We start from the raw sequence: 10,000 nt of genomic DNA on the forward strand, positions 1-10,000 counted from the left end.
TTTTCAAGAGCAATAGTATCATATGAGGTAAGAGTCCTCAGTAATCTTTTCCTCTCTTTTCCACTTCAAACAGGAGGAACGAGAAAAGAACGTGATCATAATGGAACAAATGAAAAAGGGCCTTGAGGAGGCTGACAATGAGGATCACATATGGAGGGCACCAATGGACCTTCAACTTTGGCTTCAGCTGACTTATGAAAGAGAGAGGATTGCTTGTGTCAAGAAACAGTCAGCAGCCCGGGAACAGTTTGACCAGGCGAGAGAAATGGTGAGAATCTATGCAAGCTCCACATGGCAGAGTATTCTAATTTTTTGCCATTGCTTGTAGCCATTGACTCAAGTTTTTGCATTTAGGGAGATTTTCGTAGTGTACAGTGTTCCCTCGTTTATTGCGGGGGATGTGTTCTGTGACCACCCATGAAAGGTGAAAATCTGTTAAGTAGGGACACTATATATACTTCACTGTATATGTAACATTTTAAACCTTTTTAAACCTCCCCACACTATTATCAATCCTTCCTGCTACTGTATAAACCTTTCCCACAATCTTATTAACAGTTCCCTCTACTGTATAACCCTTCCTCACACTTATAAAAAGTTTTGTAAGCTAAACACATGTGTATGGTACTGCATACATATGTATACAAACAAAGCATGTACAGTGCTGTACGTACATAGTAACGTACATTGTTCTCGTTATTACACACCAACTTACCATATTACTGTACATACAGTATTTGTAAGTGATGCCGTGGACCCCATGATATAGCAAAAAATCTGCAGAACATATCTATATATAAAACCCATGAAACAGTGAGGCCGCAAAAATCGAACTGCGAAATAGTAAGGGAACATTGTACTAGCAATAGCAAGTGTTGTCTATCCCAAGTGTCAGTGTACAGCTACACTTACATACCCTAGGCAGTGATGAAGTATACCTGTATCTGAATTTGGATTTTTTACCACAGTTCTTTTTTGTCATATCATTGCTTTTTCCAGAATATTTTGAAATGATATAAGTCTTATTATGTGGAGACTACAAGGTGCATGAGAAGAGCTATCTATATAACAGAGTGAGAGATTGAAGAGTAAACTTTTGTCACAGAATGTCAAGAGCTTCAGTTTCATGTCCTCATTCTTAGCACCAATGTTACTTAGCATAATTAAATATATGTACAGTAAGCCTCTCCTTAGCGAATTAATTAGTCTGGCAAAACTACCACCAAATGTGAATTTTGCCAAGCACGAGTTCTTTATTCCATATAAATTGCCTAAAAAATCCCTCAAACAGTCTGTGGTCATTGCCAAAGTCCCTCTTTTGACCCCTAAAATACCATCTTTCGAGCTGAAATAAAATCTTTTGCCTTCACATATTAGAACACACGATTTGTGATGCTTTCCTCGTCTGTACTCCCGTTTTTCCACTCGTTTTCCTTGCCCACTTTCGTCCTTGCCGCCACCACCATTGTCCTTACCCCCACCAAGTACCACCTGTAGCGCTGGTAGAGGCCATGTTGGCGATAAATCGCCAGAATTCGTTCCCACGACAGCAGAACAGAGGGTAGCACAAACAAAATGGCTGAATAGGGCTCTCACACTGCATTCTGATAAGTTTAGAGAGAGGTCTGACGTAACTGGGGAGCCATGTGGTTCACCGTGCAGCCATCAGGGGACCGCCAAGTTTGAATTGAAATTGCCAAACATGCACTCGGTGGTCCGTGGCCACCCTACCACCAAAAGTGAATTTTGCCAAGCTAAGATTCACCAAGTGCAGGGGCTTACTGTACATAGTTATCATCTTTAAGAATTGTAATTGTTTTATTTTAATCCATTTATTTAATTGTTTTGTGTTCAAGTTTATTTTTCTTGGAATTTTTTCTTTCTCTTTAAACATTATACATCAATGCTTTGTAAATTGTACCTATGTTTATTTGCCATTAGATGTATTTTTTTCTTTTACCAGTGTGAGAAGTTGAATAAGCAGCGGCGCAGCTTGATGGGAATCATGGCATCAGTGCATGGCAAGATGGACAATGTGGACCAGGCCATCAGTCAAGCCAGGTGGGTGATAGGCAGTCCACCACCACTCACTCAACAAAGGTGGAGGACTTTTAGAATAAGAAATATGTGTTTGCATTTGTGAGCTGCTATTCCTCTTCTGTGAGCTTGTGATTTTAATGATTAAACTTCATTACTCACATTATCATAAAGCAGAAAAAGAGGTTCAGTTACATTTCAATAATGTATTTGCTTTAGTGTTGCTCTTATCTTGTTTGAGGTGTTGTCATCTTATTATAGAGGACTGATAGGCACAGGCATCAGAAATGCATGAGTAAGAAGTCAAAACACATTATGGGATCTTAACATTACTTATCTGCAAGCTTAAGCATTCTCAAAGTGTGTGCGTCTCAGAACCACCATGGAGGAAGTGACACGTGAGCTGAGAGAGAGAGAACATCGCTGGAAGAACATTGAGATGCTGGCTGGGTGCAGCATCACCAACAATCCTGGCCTTCATGCTCTTGAACTCAGGCTGTGTCCACCAGTGAATGGACCACCCCATTCCACCTATGGGTCAAGTATAGGTAGGGATTTCATGGGGTCACAAGCATCCCTATGATTTTGTTTCTAAAGTATTGATGTGAAACTTTGGTTAACATTCTTTAATTCTGAAATAAACCCACATTAATTAGATTTTACGTAATTGGTATTTTTAGTTCTATATTCTTTAGCTTGGCCAGAGATGAAACAGATGCATATGTTTATAGATAGTTTATAAAGAGAATTTTGAATAATTCTGAATAATAGCTGTCCTGAGAAATTAAGAATATACTGGTGCTATACTATATATGTAAGGAAACTGCATCAGTATTGTCCATACAATACTAGGAAGAGGAAGGAGAGTTTAAAATCTTGTGAAAAAATAAAAGGGTAGAAGTGAGCATGACATTCCAGCAAAATAGAATCTTTTATATATTTTTTGTCCTTTCTAGTTTTCAGTGTGTGCAGTCTTGTGGGTTTATTTCTCATTTTGAAAAATAACTGTAGTGATGACTGTTTTTATGAATGGCCTTCTTATAATCTTCAGACAGGTGCTTTGCAAATGCTCTTCAAAAACATATATCCACTTATTCACCAAAAAGCAGCACAAAATTTTATATACATATACATATAGTAGACCCTTGGACTTGGAACATAATTCGTTTCAGAAAGCTATTCCATGTCCGAATTGTTTCAAGTCCAAAACCATCTTATCCATAGGAAACAATGCAAATCATTTTAATCCATTCCAAGATGCCAGATTTTTACCTAAGTAGATAAGAATTGAACTATGTAAAGTCAGTATTAGTAACATTTTGGTGACAAACTTCATGGCGTGTCAGTCGCTTAACCAGGCATTAATAATATACTGAGTGGTGGCAGCACTAACTTTAGCATAGTCATTTAGTCTAAAGTGGATTCTTTATTTCATGTCTATTACACCTTGTCATTGCAGTAGTCAAAAAATATTTTTGTTAGTTATGAGATCAGTGTACTTATATGAAATATTACTCAACCATCCTACCTGGTTAAGTGACTCAAGTCAAATGAAAAACTGGGCAAATGTCCTGACCCCAGGTGAGAATAAGAGCAACAATGCTGAATCAAAATAAAGCAGAAACTGATGTTTACCTCCTGCCAACAACACTAGCATCTTCCAAATTCGCCAGATTTGGCTGCCTTTGGGTTGCTCCAAGTCCAAATTTTGTTCCAACTCTTAGGTTAAAAATTATTGAAATTTTTGTTGCAAGTCCAAATTGTTCAAAGTCTGAGGTGTTCCAAGTCTGAGGGTCCACCATATATATATATATATATATATATATATATATATATATATATATATATATATATATATATATATATATATATATATATATATATATATATATATATATATATATATATATATATATATATATATATATATATATATATATATATAAAGCTAACATTACCACATTCATATACTCATATTGTATGCCATACCTATCCATAGATGTATGTTTTGCCAATTACAGTATCATCACATTATGTAGGAGATCTGCATTAGAAGGCTTTGCATGTATTTATGTTTGTTTCTTTGGTTGTTGGTTGTTTGGTTAGTTTATGCAATTGTAAAGTTACTAGCACTTCAAGGATGTAGTGACTGAAAAAAGTGCTTAAATCTGTGAGAGCATAGGTTGGAAGATGATGTGACCTATACATGACGAAAGTGTGAAGCTCAAGGAGATAATGCTTGGAAGTCTGGATGATAAGAATTAGGATTTAGCACAACATTCAAGGATCAGGAAATTCACATGTCGTGAAGCTTGAAGGGTACTATATATATATATATATATATATATATATATATATATATATATATATATATATATATATATATATATATATATATATATATATATATATATATATATTTTTTTTTTTTTTTTTTTTTTTGTGTGTGTGTGTGTGTGTGTGTGTGTGTTTGTTGGTACATACATACATACATACATACATACATAAAATTAATGTGCACACTATCCACATGCAATTATTTTCACCTACCATCATATCACAAAGTGCAGCACTCATTCTCATCATGGTTCCATCTGAATGTATTTTTATTCTTCCTCAGTGAATTTTACTTTTTACTCTTTTCCCTTCATGGTGTGACATGGACCATTTCTGGTCTCTTTTTGTGTGCATGCACACATACACACACTCTCACACACACACACACACAGCTCAGTGGTTAGAGCGCTGGCTTCACAAGCCAGAGTATCGGGGTTTGATTCCCTGGCTGGGTGGAGATATTTGGGTGTGTCTCCTTTCACGTGTAGCTCCTGTTCACCTAGCAGTGAGTAGGTACGGGATGTAAATCGAGGAGTTGTGACCTTGTTGTCCCGGTGTGTGGTGTGTGCCTGGTCTCAGGCCTATCCGAAGATCAGAAATAATGAGCTCTGAGCTCGTTCCGTAGGGTAACGTCTGGCTGTCTCGTCAGAGACTGCAGCAGATCAAACAGTGAAACAGCTAAACACACACACACACACACACACACACACACACACACATAAAAAGAAACACATAAGAAAATTAGAGAGACTACAAAAAATGGCTACAAGAATGGTTCCAGAATTTAAAGGGATGGCATATGAGGAGAGACTAAAGGCAATGGATCTACCAACCTTGGAGCAGAGAAGAGAGAGAGGGGATCTGATACAAGTTTATAAATTGATTAACGGAATGGATGAAGTGGATAATGAGAAACTGATCCTGAGAGAAGAATATGACTTTAGAAGCACAAGATCGCATAGTAAGAAACTAAGGAAGGGACGATGTCTGAGAGATGTTAAAAATTTAGTTTGCAAAAGATGTGTTGAGACTTGGAACAGTTTGAGTGAGGAAGTGGTATCAGCAAAGAGTGTACATAGTTTTAAAGAAAAATTGGATAAGTGTAGATATGGAGACGGGACCACACGAGCATAAAGCCCAGGCCCTGTAAAACTACAACTAGGTAAATACAACTAGGTAAATACACACACACACACACACACAGAGAGAGAGGAGACCTGATACAAGTTTATAAATTGATCAACGGAATGGACCAAGTGGATAATGAGAAACTGATCCTGAGAGAAGAATATGACATCTGAAGCACAAGATCGCATAGTAAAAAGCTGAGAAATTGAAGATGTCTGAGAGATATTAAAAAATATAGTTTCCCGCAGAGATGTATTGAGACGTGGAACAGTTTAAATGAAGAAGTAGTGTCTGCAACGAGTGTGCATACTCTTAAAGTAAGATTGGATAAGTGTAGATATGGAGACGGGGCCACATGAGGAGAAATGATAGAAAAAATAAAGGAGGTGGTGGTATAATGGTTCTTACTAAGGAAGATCTGATAGTGAAGGTGAACTATAGTAAGAGAAATGAGGAAGTGATAAGTATGCTTATAACAGATGGCAAGAGAGACATTAATATTATAACAGTATACATACCACCCAGAACCAATGCTTGGGAATATGAACAGTACCAAATGGTGATGAGAAATACTCTAGACAGAATGAAGCAAGAACTCATCAGAAAGGATAGTGATGATAGTCGGAAACTTTAATTGTAAAGAAATAGTGTGGGAAGACTACGAAGTGGTGAACGGTGGTGAGTGGGCAGAGGAATTGTTAAAGGTAGCAACAAATAACTTGATGACACAGTGGGTGAGATCACCAACAAGGTGCAGGGGGCAAGATGTTGCAGCAAGGTTGGATTTGTTATTTACCAGGCAACCGAGGTGAATTACACACACACACACACACACACACACACACACACACACACACACACACACACACACACACACACACACACACACACACACACACACACACACACACACACACACACACACATTCCATACTTCAGTAGAGTAGAGAACATTCTCGCCTGACAGTTTACAGGCATAATTTCAAACCCTCAGATCACTATGGTTTTTCTACTGAAAGAGAGCAGTTATTGCTTCTCATGCGCAAGTCTCTAAGTGATCAATATCATGATGAATTATATCCTCATGGTTTTATGTGTGAATGTTTGTTCTATCCCCCATTCCTAAAGGAATGCATACACATACAGTGTTGCAACTCCTAGATTATTTTACATAATTTTCTGCCTGATGTACAGAGACCATAGTACGAAAGGAGACAAACCAAAATTGTGTTTGGATGTGAACTTGGACCCTATCAGCTCTGTGCACTAACCTATACATTTCTGTTTTTATATTAACCCTTACATTATTGTTCTGACCTATAAATTACCAGATGAAGAAAAAGATAACCAGGGCTGAAACAATGACAGATGATCGTAAAAACTTGTAGTTACTTTAGACAAAAAGAAGAAAAGTCTTTTGGTTTATATTTATGCAATTGTATGCTTCTTTATTTATTATTACCCTTTGCTGTGTTTCTTAGGCACCTGTAACTATGAGAATGTTGGGGAAAGCAATCAGAATTGAAGGTTTCATATTCTTATTATATTTGTTTTTCATGCTAAAGCAAATCTGTGTCAGGGGGCAAATTTTATTTCTTCATTTTAAGATCCTAATAAAGTCCATGTACCACACATATGGCTAAAGTAGCCATGTCATTAGCAACAAGCCCTTGAGCTGTTTTTCGTATTGTATCTATATTTGTTGAAACACTATTTTTTCGTTATGAATATGATTCTTTGGGGGAAGAAAACAGGGTTGGCTAACATTGTTTTATCATTCATACTAAGGTAATAAAATCTTTTATGGCCCCAAATTGATCATTGCAGTATTTTTTTCAAAATCATGCAAATGAAGACCTTAGTAGAACATTTTTATTATTGACTTCTGCAAACTTGTGCTGCAGATCTGTAGTATATAAGCTTAACACTAGTATTTAATACAAGCATTATTTTGATGAGTTTACATCTATGGTTCCAGGTGCCTTACATAAAATTTTTTTTTTTTTTTCTATTATTATTGTTGTTGTCTTATGGTTTTTATTTTATTTATTATGAACTATCACTTTAGTCTGTAGTTTGCAGTAATTTCAATATCTGTGATCACTTCCATTTGCTTTCATCATCACCTTTGAACTGCCAAAGGTGTGAAACACTGGCAGGCTGTGGTAATCAGTAGTAACTTGTTTGCAGTTGTGTATTCACTGTGTAAAAGGTCCATTATTCTGTACTCTGACAGACAGAATGCCAACAAATTTTAGCAACCTTACTCGTGTTTGGGAATGGGAGTAGAAATAGCTATAAAAGTGTTTGGAAGTGTTCCCATGCTTGATTCTGCTGTTATAACTAAGAGCTCAAAGGCATTTTCAATAATTTCGCATCACATAAGTACACATTTAAGATGAAATTTAACTTGGAAATATCTGCCAATAGTACTGTAATTTCAGATTGAAGGTTACTATCTGAATTATGCGGTATGACTTTAATCTTTGTTGATAAATTCTAAATTGATATTGGTAAATGTCTTATCCAAACATTTAGTGATTATTGACCTAATATTTTTTTTTTCCTTTTCTTTCTTTTTCGTATTTCTTTTTTCCATTGTCCCCTTCTTGCATCAGAGTTTGTTGTAGTTATTGTTGGTACTAGTAGACCACATCTGTTTCTTGCCCCAAACATTTCCATAAGACCAGTTGAGATATTTACTAAATTGCATATTCTATTTAAACTTTGATAATAACTCATTTCACAAGATTATTCTTCAAAGAATCATCTAATCTACATTTGAGTAAGAGGTATCTCTGGTTGCAAGTGTTCGGGTAAGAGAACAATTGAAAAAAAAAGCTGCTTGTCTTTATGTATTTGTATATTTGTCTGTATGTTTGTGTATGAATTTTGATAAAAAAAAATGTTAGTGTGCACTGTTTATTAAGAAGATATATTATGTTATTTGAATATTATAATACATATTTATGACTAACTTAAGAAATTTTATGCCCTGTTTGATGATTCAAATTGAGAAGTATGTGTTGAATATGGCCTGGATAGTCCATTTTATAAAAGAAATTCTTCATACTTTAAGTTTTGGAGGAATGATAGTGAATATTTTCAAGTGAAGTTCATAGTACGTCCATACTGACTTATCTTGCAACAAGAATGAAGTTTTCAAACTGCAATCCACATTGACATAATGTTACAAAGCCTCTCAAGCCATATTCAATATTGGTGTCTCTCCCGTGTGACAGTCAGCCATGGCACACACTGTTATGAGTGGTGAGTGATGGTGTGGTCATGGAGTGAATTCACCACTCAGAAATTTGTCTAATCAAAAGTTAACGAGAAAGTTAGATTAAAGATATCAAAATACAGTACAAGATGGTTGTCACAGGGCAGGACATAAAGTGAAAGGATTAAGTCAAGCACCACCAAGTCAAGGTGTGTTGTTATTATTAAGTTGCATGTTGCATGACTATAACTTCTTGTGAATAACATTTGCCATTAGCCTGCATGGCTTGTTAGCATTGAAATCTCTTATCACTAGGAAATTTAATTCTTCTTTTAAGCTATTTTGGTGTAAATACAAAAGCAACCAAATGCATGTTATGTTTGCATGACTACAGAGGAGCCATCTTTTCAATGACAAAAGTCTGATCAACTTCTGCTAATTTCTGCCATTTTGCCTTTTCATTTTAACTTTATGTTTAATTTCCTGCACACTTTATTTGTTTCTGTTTTGTTATTTTGTTTCAGTTTTGTCCCGGTGTTGTACATATATGGCAAATGCGGGCTTGGGATGCTGATGATTATGATATGTTTTCAAGGGCAGGTTCTATATCTGCATTATTCAGGCTACTTCAGTTTATCTGGTTACCAATCTGTATAGTTATATAAAATTTGTGGGTTGGTCATCTTTGAAAGGACATGGAAAGATGTAGGGTGGTATCATCTGCATAGGAGTGGATAGGGCAAGAAGTTTGGTTAAGAAGATCATTAATGAATAATAGAATGAGAGTGGGTGACAGGACAGAACCCTGAGAAACACCACTATTAATAAAATAAATTTAGGAGAACAGTGGCCGTCTACCTCATAATAATTTCCATTTTTCTCCACCTCCTAATCCTCCTCCTTTTCACAATCTACTATTTGGGCTGTGGTCTTTGATCCTTTATTACATGGATTGCTAGCATAGGCAGTTAAGGACATTATCTAGACTGTATGTCATTACTATATCTTTTGTGAACAGTCACCTGTCATAATAGTCCTATCTATCTGTCTGTGTCTGATGCCTCAGTCCTGTAGAATTCCCTTAGAAGGTGGCCATGACAGTGGAACCTATACTTCTTATCCAAACATTCCCTTCTTGATTTAGCAAGTCCTTGGGATTTACTAACACCTCTTTCAGACGTGAATTACTCATAGCTCTAAGTGGCATTTCTCTCCAGTCAATATCTTCAGCTTCACTCACATATTTTCTATATAACCACTTTTCTTTCTTCATTC

The 10,000-nt window shown here is 36.1% G+C and overlaps 1 protein-coding gene across 20 annotated transcripts in view; it reads left to right on the forward strand.

Annotated features, from left to right (window-relative positions):
• Positions 1-10,000, forward strand: part of LOC123515927 (stromal interaction molecule homolog) — a 116,484-nt gene that overhangs the window by 73,992 nt on the left and 32,492 nt on the right. For all 20 annotated transcript variants that reach the window (XM_045274834.1, XM_045274844.1, XM_045274848.1 and 17 more), the window contains 3 exons: positions 74-268; positions 1,964-2,061; positions 2,413-2,585. In XM_045274834.1, the coding sequence (XP_045130769.1) occupies positions 74-268; positions 1,964-2,061; positions 2,413-2,585 (466 nt within the window). The remainder of the gene's footprint in view (positions 1-73; positions 269-1,963; positions 2,062-2,412; positions 2,586-10,000) is intronic.

The sequence above is a fragment of the Portunus trituberculatus genome, chromosome 40 (assembly GCF_017591435.1).
Source record: "Portunus trituberculatus isolate SZX2019 chromosome 40, ASM1759143v1, whole genome shotgun sequence".
NCBI lineage: Eukaryota > Metazoa > Arthropoda > Malacostraca > Decapoda > Portunidae > Portunus > Portunus trituberculatus.